Consider the following 14,093-nt stretch of genomic DNA (forward strand, 5'->3'; position numbering starts at 1 on the left):
TGGGTATAGAGAGGAAGGAATGGGTGTGAGAGGCATTAAAGCTAAATGTAAGGGGCCCACCCAACCAACTGGATTACTTAATGTGGTCAACTTAAAAGCAACAAAGGCCACTGTCGCCACTAGAGTACTTTCTTCCTCTGAAAAACTCTTGTGATATAAACACCAATTCAAGTATGTTACCTGGTGTTCTTCTGAGGAGTCAGCATAACCTGGCCTTCTGACGTGATGTCTATAATGCAGTGTTCAGGAAGAATTCCCATGCCGCACAGTTGGATATCTTGGGAATTTGCTGACCCTATCAATGTATGTTCCTAAGAAAAAATCAAATTCACTGATTAATACTGTATTCTTACATGTACACAATTGAAATCGTTTACACTGAGCCCTCTTATATTGTCCTATTACCTTTGCTAAAATTTTTTTTATTTTTATTTTATTTTTGAGACAGAGTCTCACTCTATCCCCCCAGGCTGGAGGGCAGCAGTGCAATCTTGGCTCACTGCAACCTCCGCCTCCCAGGTTCAATCGATTCTCCTGCCTCAGCCTCCCGAGTAGCTGGGATTACAGGCATGCACCACCATGCCCAGCTCATTTTTTTGTATTTTTAGCACAGACAGGGTTTCACCATGTTGGCCAGGCTGGTCTCAAACTTCTGACCTCAAGTGATCCACCTGCCTCGGCCTCACAGGCGTGAGTCACCATGCCTGGCCTAAAAGATGTTTTAAAAGCAAATGAAGCCAGGTATGGTTGAAACAAAAACAGGAAGGGAGCGAGATTTGGCCTGTGAAAAGTAGATGGCTGACCCTGACCTAAACTAACTCATCTACTCCTATGGCTTTAAACGCCATCTACAAATAAACTACATCTCTATCCCCACCCTGGAGCTACATACTTTAGTTCCATTTTTTTCCCCACCTCCACAACCACTATTGCAGTCTTAGTCACTTATTTTTTATTCATTTATTTTTTTTGAGACAGGGTCTTGTTCTGTCACCCAGGCTGGAGTGCAGAGACACTATCCATGCTCACTAAACCTTACCCTCTTGGGCTCAAGCAATCTTCCTGTCTCGGCCTCTGAGTAGCTGAGATCACAGGCAGGCACCACCACCTTGACCAACTAATTTTTTTAAATTTTTTGTAGAGACAGGGTCTCACTATGTTGCTCAGGTTGATCTCAAACGCCTGAGCTCAAGCAATCCTTCCACCTCAGCCTCCCGAAGTACTGGGATTACATATGTGAGCCACTGTGCCCAGCCTCAGCCACTATTATTTTCTGCCTACTCAGCCTACTTGACACAACTTGGATGTCTGAAGATACATCAAAGGGAACAAGGGCCAAAGCTAAACTCTTGCTCCCATCTCCCCTAACCCAACAGAAGTCTATTTCTTTCTCCAATAATAATGGATGGCACTACCACCACCAGTCAGTCAACTGAAAAGCTTAGATACAATTCTTGAGTACTCTTTCTTTCTCTTACAAGCCCATACCCACCCCATGTCAATCAGGGAAAACCTTGCAGATTTTTCCTCCAAGGTCTATCAAGAATAAGCTTGTTTTCCCCATCTCCACTACCATATCCTAGATTCAGCCTCCAGGATCTCTTGCCTGTGGATACAGGAGCTTCCTACTGTGTCTCCATTGCATGCCACTCCGTTCCACTCCTGCCACAACAGCTGGTCACACCATCCCCTATTTAAAACCTTCTAAGAGTGGGCATGGTAGCTTACACCTGTAATCCCAGCAATTTGGGAAGCCAAGGCAGGAGAATCGCTTGAACCCAGGAGATCAAGACCAGCCCGGGCAACACAGTGAGACCTTGTCTCTACTAAAAAAAAAAAAAAAAAAAAAAAAAAAATTGTGGCCAGGTGTGGTGGCTCATACCTGTGATCCCAGCACTTTGGGAGGCTGGGGTGGGTGGATCACTCGAAGTCAGGAGTTCAAGACCAGCCTGGCCAACATGGTGAAACCCCGTCTCTACTAATACAAAAAAAATTAGCCAGGTGTGGTGGCACATGCCTGTAATCATAGCTACTCAGGAGGCTGAGGCAGGAGAGTGGCTTGAACCTGGGAGGTGGAGGTTGCAGTGAGCTGAGATCGTGCCACTGCATTCCAGCCTGGGCGAAAGAGCAAGACTCTGTCTCAAAAAATAAATAAATAAATAAATATAAAAATGAGGCAGGAAGATCACTTGAGCCCAGGAGATTGAGGCTGCAATAAGCCATAATCGTACCACTGCACTCTCACCTGGGTGACAGAACGAGACCCTACCTCAAAAAAAAAAAAAAAAAAAGTAAGAATAACACCTTCTAGTGGCTTCTCTTTGAACTTCCAATAAAGCCCAAATTCTTACCCAGGCTTACAAAGCATTCTACAACCTGTCCCTGCCTGTCTCTGACCCCCACGCTCACCATCTTCCCCTCACAGAGCATGTGCCAGCTACATCGACCTCCCATCTGTTCTTTGAGCACACTGAGCCTATTTCCATCCTACTGCCTTTTACTAGCTGTTTCCTCTGTCTGAAATGTTGTTCCCCTGATCCTGACATGGGTCATTTCTTATCATTTCTATCTCAGCTTTTAAAGTCACATCCTCAGAGAGGTGTTTCCTGAGCTCACAATTGGAAAAAGCCACTGTCACCCTGCCCTATTTTAACTCCTTCCATGACACTGACTGACTGTGGGTTTATTGTCCATCTTGTATTCCAAGCACTTAACAAAGACCTGGCATATGTAGGCATTAACAAAATATAAAAATAAATGCACAATCATTTCCCTTTGTGTGCCCAGGTAATCAAAATAAGATAAAGTTAAGCAGGGATAGCATCTCAGTCTCTTTATTGATAGATGGGTATAATGATTCTGAAGTATGCCACTATAAAGAATTCCAGGATAAATAAAGGGGTTGTTATATTCTATATTCTAGAAGACTAAGAGAACTATACAGCTGGAACTAGAAAGAACTTTGGAGATGTTTTAATCCAACGCCTTCACTTACACATGGAGTGGCTGAAGTCATCCAGAGACGTGAAGTCATCTGCCCAGCATCTAAATTGACTTTTGAATTGACTTTTGAATTGAAGGCAAAGTAATAAAAAATGCTCAGCCTCCAAATTCCGCCATAAAACTGTTCTTTGACTGAGATCATCCTTTTGAATGTGCTTTGTCTTGAAGATATGCTTGCTGTGGGGTTAGCTTGGGCAATCAAGAAATCAACACTGCCTCAGACTCGGCCAAACAGGGCTGGCCACACAGCCTGAAACAGAACCCAAACACCTCCACACAAGATGACCAGAAACATTTGATGACTCTCCAAACATCTTTAAACAGCTTCTTTGTTTAAGTTTTTAGTCAAGGAGCAGATATGAATCAGAGTTTTTTCTTGATGTGTGTGTTTGTGTGTACCAATTTGAACTACAGTACAATGGAAAGAAAAAGAATGTCTGGTTCTGAGAAAAGGACAAAATATTTAGGTCCTATTCTAACATCGCATCTCTTCCCACGTAGTCAGCTCGTTAGCTTTACTTCCCTGGTCACATTCATATGAATATCCCCAGCTGACATCCTAACTCAGAATGCTACCAGCACTGTTCAGAAGCAAAGTAAGTAATGTGATAATACTTTTTTGTTTTGAAAACAGAATCTTGCTCTGTTGCCCAGGCTGGGGTGCAGTGGCATGATCTCAGCTCACTGCAACCTCCACCTCTTAGATTCAAGCAATTGGCCTGCCTCAACCTCTCAAGTAGCTGGGACTATAGGCATGTACCACCACCCCTGGCTAATTTTTATATTTTTAGTAGAGACGGAGTTTCATCATGTTGGCCAGGCTGGTCTTGAACTCCTGACCTCAAGTGATCTGCCCACCTCAGCCTCCCAAAGTGCTGGGATTACAGGTGTGAGCCACCACATCCAGCCAATAATATATCATTTTTTAATAGGCAAGGATAATATGTGTATAAGAAACCATACAGGTATCAAACAAAAAAGTGGAATGTGGGATCTTTTCTGTTTGTATAGTGCTTCTGTTTATGAAGTGCTTCTGTATCTCCAACCCTCACAGGAACCTGGCAAAGTAGCCAGAGACACTTCCCTCCATTTACAAAGGAATTAGACTAGAGGGGGCAAAGGGCTTGGCCATAGACTAGAGACAGGTCACTCCCTCCTACTCCAGCTTTGCTGCCACTGAACCACAACACCTGAGACATGCACACATGAAGGTATGCATCAAAGACACAGCCTAACTCACAGCATGACAACACATCATATAAGATACTTATTAACAACGGGGCTTCTCAAAATGACAGAGTCACTGCCCCAGGATCTCTCCAGGCTTTTCTGAAATGAAACCACACAATTCTCTTAGAGCTGTTTCCCACATAGTCAGCTTGTTAGCTTTACTTTCCTGGTCACGTTCATTAAACCCACACATGTGAGGGGAAAGAAACTGTGTGCCAACAGTTACCAACTCTGTGTTAGAGTCGTGTAGTCCATCATATATGATAAGTAATTTGTGCTCTGGGCTTGACACAGCCCATTCTGGGCACTCCTCGAATCTGTGTGGTGTCTCAGGGTTCAGGCTTATTCTGAAGTTGTCTCTTACCTTACTAATATATCCCATGATTTATAGATTTCAGTGGATACCAATATTTGTCTTCTTTTCTGTTCTGTGCTCTGACTCACTCAGTCTCCAAGTAACCCATACTCTTTTTTTTTTTCAGTAGATTGATAACCCAAATTTTTAATTTTTCCTAAGAGTTACTGGAAACATAAATTTCATACCAACTGGTCCTAAGAACTTTATTTATACTTTTTTTCTTGTGAGCTAACACACTGCTCACAAAAGAATGTGCTTCACATAAACCATAAAAGCTTTCGTATACTTACTAAATGAATCATTTAGTTTTCAAAGTCATCCATTTTTAAAGTTATCTACTTAATTCCCTGATACAAATCACATTAAATAATGGTAGGTAAGCTATTTAACTTGTTGGAAATAATATCAGAGTATCATTTTTTTCTATTGTCAGGCTGAATGGCATCAAAGACTAAAAAAGAAAACTGAGCCCAGAAACCCAAGATGGTTCTGTAACTTTTTCTGAGTAAGCATGCTTCCCCAAATTTACTAAAGTACTGTGAAATATTGTCCTATTTTGTAACAAGAATCTAGTAGCAAAGCACATTACTTCACCTTTAAATAGTACACCAGAAGCTCATTCAGAGCTGGGTCAGCATTCAGATTCACAAGGAAGCATTTATCATCCCCAACTTTGATTCCGGAAGACTGAAGAGATATTCCAAGACTCTCAAGCTGTTTCTGTCGTTCCTGTAAATGTTATCAGAGAAGTATTAATTTCACAGCTATTGAGGCAGTGAGATATCCAAGCGTTTACATTACAATGTTACAATTATTCAATAGTGTTGTAATTCAAATACATTCTCTTAGGCTATGGCATTATAGATTTATTGCATTTTTCTCTTTCCAAACTATATAATTTTTTTGTTAATTCTAATTTTATTTTGAAAAATAAAGTCTATTACATACAGTAACTAATTGTACTAGTGAATTCTCAGTTTTCATTCTTGAAAATATCTGATGTCTTGAATTCATCTCATTTAACTCTGTATATATAAGCAAAGGTGTGTGCACTTTCCTCAACCGGGATCCTTCTTAAATGCAAAGGAGGATCAATACACTCTCCTGCTTGACATCTTCAGCGACCTCTCAATCAGGATAAAGGCCAAACTCCCTAAGTAAAGATCACAAGGCCCTTCAATCTGGCCTGCTTCCCCTCTGGCTTCATGTCTTCTCACTCCTGTCAAACCCAGCACTGCATGAAACAAGTTCCAGGTCCTTGAAAGTCCTAAGAATGTTCTCTGGGCTGGGTGTGGTGGCTCATGCCTGTAATCCCAGCACTGTGGGAGGCCAAGGCAGGCAGATCACTTGAGGTCAGGAGTTCAAGACCAGCCTGGTGAAACCCCATCTCTACTAAAAATATAAAAATTAGACAGGTGTGGCAGCAGGCGCCTGTAATCCCAGCTATTCAGGAAGGTGAGACAGGAGAATCACTTGAACCCGGGAGGTGGAGGTTGTAGTGAGCCGAGATCATGCCATTGCACTCTAGCCTGGGCGACAGAGAGAGACTCCATCTCAAAACCCAAAACAAAAACAAAAACAAAAAAACATTCTCTGTGTTCTCGTTAGCTGAAAAGATTTTATACCTCTTTCTTCTATCTGGAGCAGACGTGTTCTACTTTGTAACTGTTTACCAGGCCATTTCTCTCACATGGGACTGTGTGCTGTGCGGGCACGGATCCTATCTTATATACTGTTGTGTTCCCAACACTTAGCACAGCAAAGGACACATGGCGAGCACTCAAAACATCAGTGTGGTGAATTTATCCAAAAACAAACAAACTTGCATATGCACTCAAGTGTTATTTTCATAGCACGGGCCTTTCCTTGTTTGTGCCTGCCTCTGAACCCATAGACTATATGAACATCTGTACATCATAAGGGTATGGGTGTGGATCTCACAACCAGATGCTCTGTAGTTAGGGTAGAGTCGGGGCTGGAGAGGGTATCTTCGACTATGGGTAAATAGCAAGTAGCAATGAGTCAATCACCCAAGACCTCTGATTCTGGGGAAAGGCAAGACAAACTAAGTCATTTAACTAGAGCCACACAGTTAAGTTTGCAGCATAATTAAAATAAAGCTTCACAATTTTGCTATTTCTAGGCATGCCATCGTAATTTATACAATCACTGCAACTCAGCCAATATATCCTGCCTAGAAGTATACTACCACAAAATTGAAATGTGTATTTTGGTCCTGGGTCTTCAAATCAAGTCTTTAAATCCAGTTCTAACAAAAAGAACTACAGGCTTCTTTCAGAAGTTTTGAGTCATTTAACACTAATCATCAGAGTTTTCTGCACTCAATTCCAAGAAGTGATTCTCCTTGAAAAAGACTCATGTCCGTAAGATGAAGTAACTAACTATATCTTTCTCTTAAGTTATCCTAGTTATTACTGTTTTACGCTACTTCGCTGTGCATATTTCTGTCATTTGAGATTCTATAATGGTAAAAACGCTACAAAATTTTTGTCTAAGCCAAAAGAGGCATAATGGTGGAAAACTGTCAATTCATTATTGCATTTGCCACCAAAAACTAAAGTTTTAAATCATCTAAAAAAATTACAAATGTCTGTAACATCTAGGAATCAGCTCATAACAAAGTACTATATGATAAAATACAGTTTACTGATATCATCAAATATTGCTTCTGATATCAGGGGTTGGTTAGCTTTTCCTATAAAATGTCAGATAGTAAATATTTAGTCTTTGTGGGCCATGGGGTCTCTGTCTTATTCATTCCTGCTGCCGAAGCCATACATAATACATAAACAAATGAGCACAGCTGTACGACAAAAAAATTTACAAAAGCAAGTGGCAGACCAGGTTTAAATCACATGCATTGTCTGTCAACCCCTGACCTATCTCAAGGTTTTGATTTCACTTAAGTGTGTATCTTTTAATGGGAACATAAAAGATAAAAATAAGGGACAATGTGGTATAGCAGATATGGCACTGGAATTAGAAAATACTCATCTTGAGTTCTTTTTATGCAAAAATATTACTGAGCATACAACACTAAAAATACAGTCTTTTTTCTTAAGAACTTACAAACTCAATAGGGACTAAACCTATACATAACAATTAAACAATGGTGAAGTATTGGATGATGTAAGGGTCAAAGGGTGCAGAGGCTGCAGGGAATTCTGTGGCAGGGCCATCCGAGGGCTAGCACCCCACAGGAAGATGTTACAGAGCCCGGAGGACCCATGGAGAACCCAGCTAACTTGCAATTGCCCCCAGAATGATGTGAGAAGTCCTTCGAAAAAGAAATTCATTGAATTCAGTTTGCCCGGAAATTGCCAAATTTATCTGACCATGGACCATGTCAACTGACATGTCTCAAGTCATCTTCCAGAAGACTTATTCACACTTTGTGGCTCTACTGTCAGAAATAGATTTTGGAAGATATCAGTTTGGATTAGGAAGAGGTAAGTGATCAAGAGACCAGGTTTCTTCAATGAGAAAAGAAAAACATTCAGCAGCACTAAAGCCTGGGAGCTCTGGAAGGTAAGGCATTGAAGGAGCTGTTGAATAAAATCAGGCAGTGCCCTCAAAAGGGACCCCTGAGAGAGGAAAAGAAAAGGTGCCAACACTAAGCTCCCCGAGATGCAGGCTCACTTAGACTTGCCCTGTTTTCTATCCGCACAACAACTCATGACAACAAATATTTACTGCTGGAGCAGCTCAGAATGGCTCACACAAAGGAGCTTCCAAACAGGACAATTATTAGAATGACTTATAATTTATAAAAAAACACAGGGAGATATGTAATGAGAAATAGTTTATACACTGATCTCTTCTCTATAATTTGAGGGATATGCTTTAAGACAAGCCAATGCAGGGACACAAAAACAACACTGGCCATATGTTGATCTTTAATGAAACCAGGTGATGGGTACCTGTAGATTTAGTATACTCTTCTCTAATTTTTATCTACTTTGAAAATGTCTGCAATAAAAATGTTTTTAAAATCTATTTTAATCCCAGTCTGTGCTAATATAACATCTTCTTTATGCTAAGTAACAACGGTAACATCCTACAACATCTGATACACAGATTGATTCTGGATAGCACATTTCAAGATGGAATCTACTGAGTGAAAACAGATTGAGCAAGTTCTATATATTCTCTAATACAAGGAACAGTTAAAAACAACAGGGAATTTTAACTTAGAAAAGAGGAAGTGGAAGAGGCAGAGAGATGACTTTAAATGGATGAACAACTTGGGTAGTAACAGTCCCTATCTTGTAAGACTACTGAGAGGATTACATCAAGTTCTGTAGTTAAAAGTGCTTAGCATAGGGCTCAATACATAAGTGTATCCAATAAACGCTGGCTGTTACTGCCATCACCAGTTACTGTGTTTGGGTGGGACACTTACGCTCTTAGCTACAAAAGAACAAACTAGGGCCAGTGAGTAGAAGTAAGAGAATAAAAGACTGATTCAATCGCTACTATTAGAGTTGTCTGATTATGAAAAGTCTGTTAGATGGGGTCCTGAGCTCCACATTACCATATGTATTTCTAAAACAGTTGGAAAATCATGAAACAGGAAAGCCACAGTGTAAATCTATTATTGGGTAGACAGACTTTTTCTCCCAATGCTAAACTTAACTAGATCTTCCTAGACTAATTCTAATGTTCCTACCCTAAAGTGTTTTTTTTTTTTTTTTTTTTAGATGGAGTCTTGCTCTGTCACCCAGGCTGGAGTGCAGTGGCACGATCTCAGTTCACTCCAACTTCCACCTCCCGGGTTCAAGCGATTCTTGTGCCTCAGCCTCCCAAGTAGCTGAGACTACAGGTGTGTGCCACCACGGCTAGCTAATTTTTGTGTTTTTGGTAGAAACAGGGTTTTGACATGTTAGCCAGGCTGGGCTCAAACTCCTGACCTCAGGTGATCCATCTGTCTCAGCCTTCCAAAATGCTGGGATTACATGTGTGAGCGATCACACCCAGCCACCACCCTAAGATTTCATAACTATCACTGTTACCAGAAAATGGTGAGAGACAGTCACTTCAGATTTAGGAATTTCATCTTACTTTTCACTGGGTTTTCACACGGAACCAAGAAGTTCACGGCCTAATATCTATTAGCAGTATTTTTTTTTTCTTGGCCACATGCACTAGATTGAGTAATTTTGTAATTTCAGGAAGTTCCTTAGGTCTCCAAAGCACTTAATAGAATGGGGTGTTAAGAGCCAGGGGCTACAAAGGAGTTATTTCATTAAATTTTTTTTAAAGATTACTGATATTAAAAAATTACTTCTTACATAAACAATCAAGTGCAATTATATCCTGTTTTATCCTTCAAATTAATTTCGCAAAGTATAGATTCTCTCAGATCTAGGATTCCTAATGATAGTGTGAGATTTGCCATCAGCCAAGCTGAAGATCAAAAAGGAACCAGAAACACCGTGTGTCCCACTGTGCAAATTGCCATGAGGTTTCATGCGCTTCATCATCAGGAAACACGAACCTGTGCAATCTCCTCCGTTTTCCTTAATTTCTCCTCCCAGGTCACAGTCATTTCCTGGATTAGCTTCTCAGATTCTTCCAGCCGGTCCTTTAGCTCTGGAGATTTCATTGCCTACAAGCAAAATGTTTACTTCATGAAATGTCTAGAAGATGACCTGGAAAAAGAAGTGGCCAACTCTAAAAGGACAAAAGTAACAATCTGCCTCCTCACGGCTGAATGTCATGCTGAGGTCTGACATCTACTTCGATTGTAGATCAAAGTACCTCGATTGTTCTGGGGACCACAAACTCATTGAGTTATCCAAAATATGCCCAAAAAGAAGGCTTTTTCCTTTTCTGCCACTCTATTGTGAAGATATAATTACATTTAAGGATGCAAAAATGTAAAGCTTCTAAGGGTTTATCTTTAAAATCCTAATAGGTTATACATCTAGACTCAGACACATGATTCATTCTAGCCCTTATTGATGACTTCAGGAATTTATCCACATATATACAGACTAAATGTGTACATGTTGCAGACTGGATGGCATTATTAACACCAAGGAGACAACAGTCTTCATGTACTATAAAATTATTCCTATAAAAACAGGATAAAATTCAACAGGTAAAAATATGATCAAGATAATCATCTTGACCATGTCTCTTACTGATTTATTCCCAGAAAACAGGTATGAGAAAGAAAGCAAACTCCAGGAAGAGCCCCACAGTGCTGAGTAACCGTGGGAAGAGAAATGCTAATGAAAGTAGGAATCCTGGCCGAGCGCGGTGGCTCACGCCTGTAATCCCAGCACTTTGGGAGGCCGAGGTGGACGTATCACCTGAGGTCAGGAGTTCAAGACCAGCCTGACCAACATGGAGAAACCCTGTCTCTATTAAAACTACAAAATTAGCTGGGCGTGGTGGCGTGCGCCTGTAATCCCAGCTACTCAGGAGGCTGAGGCAGGGGAATCACTTGAACCCAGGAGGCAGAGGTTGCAATGAGCCAAGATCACACCATTGCACTCCAGCGTGGGCAACAAGAGTGAAACTCCATCTCAAAAAAAAAAAAAAAAAAAGTAGGAATCCTGAATCTGATATTTCATTCCACTTTCCCAAGAGGATGAGCACTTGGGATTGCAGGTCAGAGTTGGTAGGTTTCAAATTTATTAATGCAACATTATCCATTACAGAATACACAGAAGACAGCTATAATAGAGTACTACTAAATACATGGGTACTTCTGCTATAAAATATTTTCTACAAACGTAATTAATCCACAACATGGAAAAGCTAGATTATGAATGTGTAGAAGACTTAAGGTTTTCATTCTGACTTCTACCAGGTAACAAACGAGATTCAACAAAAATCTTGCTCTCCATCATTTTCTGCACAAAAATTAAAATTATATACACACGGTCTCCAGCATCTCTCTTCCTCTCCTATTCTATTATACCTCTCTCTTTTGTCTGCCGCCTGAATAGAAATGCAAACATTTTCTCAATTCTATTTGCTCCTGTTCAATCTTTTTAACATCTGTAAAACCTCTTTGGAGTTCCAATATGACAACCTTCCTTTATTTATTACTTATCCCAAAGTTCTCTTGCTTTAAGAAATTGACAAATTTTAAGTAGAGTACTCATCCCTCACAGCCCAGGGGAAGAAAATTCAAGCTCTAGGCTGACTCCTCTTCCTGGACTCACAGGGCACACACACGCGGTGGTGCCTCCTACCTCTGCTTTGGTCAGCTGCTCCCGGAGTTTCTCAACTTCTTCCCGGAGATCCCGGATAATTCGGGCATTAGGGTCCTCATTCACCACAGCGTGGTTAACAATGTGCTTGGCTCGATCTGCATACCGTAGAGTTGAGAGGGTTTCATCATAGTTATCAGCTGCAGGACTCACAGTAGCCACCATGGCGGTCTTGCTGTTACCCCCAAGGCTGTCCTACAGGAGAAAACAGAAAGTTGAGTAGGATATTAAAGTTGGAAGACGACATCACATGAGAAACCTGAAATCAGAAATGGTGAAAAAATTTCCCCAGGTCAAACACGTTCAACAACAGAGCCAGGGCTAAAATGCAGGTGTACAGACTCGAGTCCTGTGCTGTTTCTTCTCTGCCAAGCCATTGTACTAAAAATAAGGAGTTTTAGCCTTTGATAAAGGACAGGGAAATGTCATGAAACCTACCTTTATTTCAGTTTAACAAAAATTAATTCTAAGCCATCTGCCCTATTTTATAGGCAAGATGATACCACAAGAACACAGACTACTCGGAATAAAAAAGGACTCCTTAAATGCCTCCAACATCCTCCTTAGAGGAACAAGCATGACACTTACTTGGCAACCTCCTCCACAACTCCCTGTACTGGGAGTCTCTGTGAAGCCTAATAATGGCTCAGAAAGTTGCTGTTACAAGCTATCAAGCACCTTGTAAAGTTTTTAAAACATAAGGTACAATTATAGTCTTACAAAAAAGTATGTTAAAGCAACTTCATTTTCTTCGCTCTGATAGCACTTCAAAAGCTACTAAGATTGCAAGTTCTACAGAAGCACTTCCACCGTTCAGACAATGGTCCTGAGAAGAGATACCGTCTTTATGATACTCAAACTGCTGAGTACAGTGAAACGGCTTTAGGACCGACTGGCTTCCAACAGAATGAAAAACAACCCTCGCTGGAGAACATTAAAAATAGAGATTTAACTCAAGCACAAAACTAGACTTGGGGCATCAAGCCCACTGCGCTCTGCTGCACCACAGACAAGGCTGCCTATGCAGGCGACCTCCTGGCGCCCACACCCTAGTACTCTCCCCTTCCCTTGAGGGTGGCCAGGACTTATTCATCGATCTCCAAGGAACGAAAGTGATGGCATGTCACTTCTAAGGGTAGATTCAAAGAAGATGGTGGCTTCTGTCTTGGGTGTTTTCTTTCACTCTGGGGGAAACAGGCTGCCGTGAAGTGAGGCAGCCCTATGAAGAGAGGCCCACAGGCACAAGTTTGGAAGCAGATCTTCTGGACCCTGCTGACAACCATGTAAGTGAGCAGACACCTCCCTACACTGGTCATGCATTGAGATGATGATGACAGCAGCCTCCCAACCCCAACACTTTAATTACATCCATGTGAAACAACCCGGCTGGCGCCATGTCGTTAAGCCACATGCACCCAGAGTCCTGACCTATGGAAACCCTGAGACAATAAATGACTTGTTTGCAGCTGTTCCATTCTGGGAGTAATCTGTTACAATCAATAGATAACTACTCATATATTAGGATACCAACCCAGGCTGAGACAAATCATCAAAGCAAACAAACAAAAAGATTGAATACACTATTTTCAGGAACCGAATGTCACTGAATGACAGACTCTCAAGATTAGAGGGAACACTCCAACGGGCCAGTAACGGGGAATTCACTAGAGCATAAGAAAGCTAACTCTACTTTGGGGCAGCATTAACCTATGGAAAACTGCTTTTGAAGATACAAGGCTTTTCCAATCTTATTACAACGAAAATGCGTTGGAACAATCTGTGATTTCCCCAGTCTTTGTGCACACACTTTATTTTACTTAGGTCTCCACCTTTTGTGAGTTCGATTTATCACAGAGCCTGGTTTTATCGGTGAGAAAACAGGTTTGTTCGGACACTGGAGGTTAAATCCTTCACTCTGCCTAAAAATCTAGAACTGGTAAGTTGAACAATATCCTAGCCCAGTTAGACTCTGCCTTCAAGTCCAACATGATTTCCACTCCCCCACAGCTGCCCACAATACACATTTGGTAACACAGAGAAAGTTCAGGCCTGAAGATTAAATAAGGTGACCTGACATCTTTCCAAATTATCTTGCCCTAGTTTCAGAAACAAAACGATTCCTAAGGTGTTACAAAAAGGTCAATATGATCACAGACAATATGTCCCTTATTCATATACCAGTGAAAGTTTGGTTTTCCACAGAAAACATAATTATATTGTTGAAGAAAATATAATTTAATGCATGACATGGGAAG

The 14,093-nt window shown here is 41.1% G+C and overlaps 1 protein-coding gene across 4 annotated transcripts in view; it reads right to left on the reverse strand.

The window, feature by feature from the left end:
- Positions 1-14,093, reverse strand: part of KIF13B (kinesin family member 13B) — a 199,193-nt gene that overhangs the window by 91,942 nt on the left and 93,158 nt on the right. For all 4 annotated transcript variants that reach the window (XM_054560930.2, XM_054560929.2, NM_001132835.2 and 1 more), the window contains 4 exon segments: positions 11,821-12,033; positions 10,110-10,220; positions 5,186-5,320; positions 181-311 (listed from right to left, as the gene is read on the reverse strand). In XM_054560930.2, the coding sequence (XP_054416905.2) occupies positions 181-311; positions 5,186-5,320; positions 10,110-10,220; positions 11,821-12,033 (590 nt within the window).

This window comes from Pongo abelii, chromosome 7 (assembly GCF_028885655.2).
Source record: "Pongo abelii isolate AG06213 chromosome 7, NHGRI_mPonAbe1-v2.0_pri, whole genome shotgun sequence".
Classification (NCBI taxonomy): Eukaryota; Metazoa; Chordata; class Mammalia; order Primates; family Hominidae; genus Pongo; species Pongo abelii.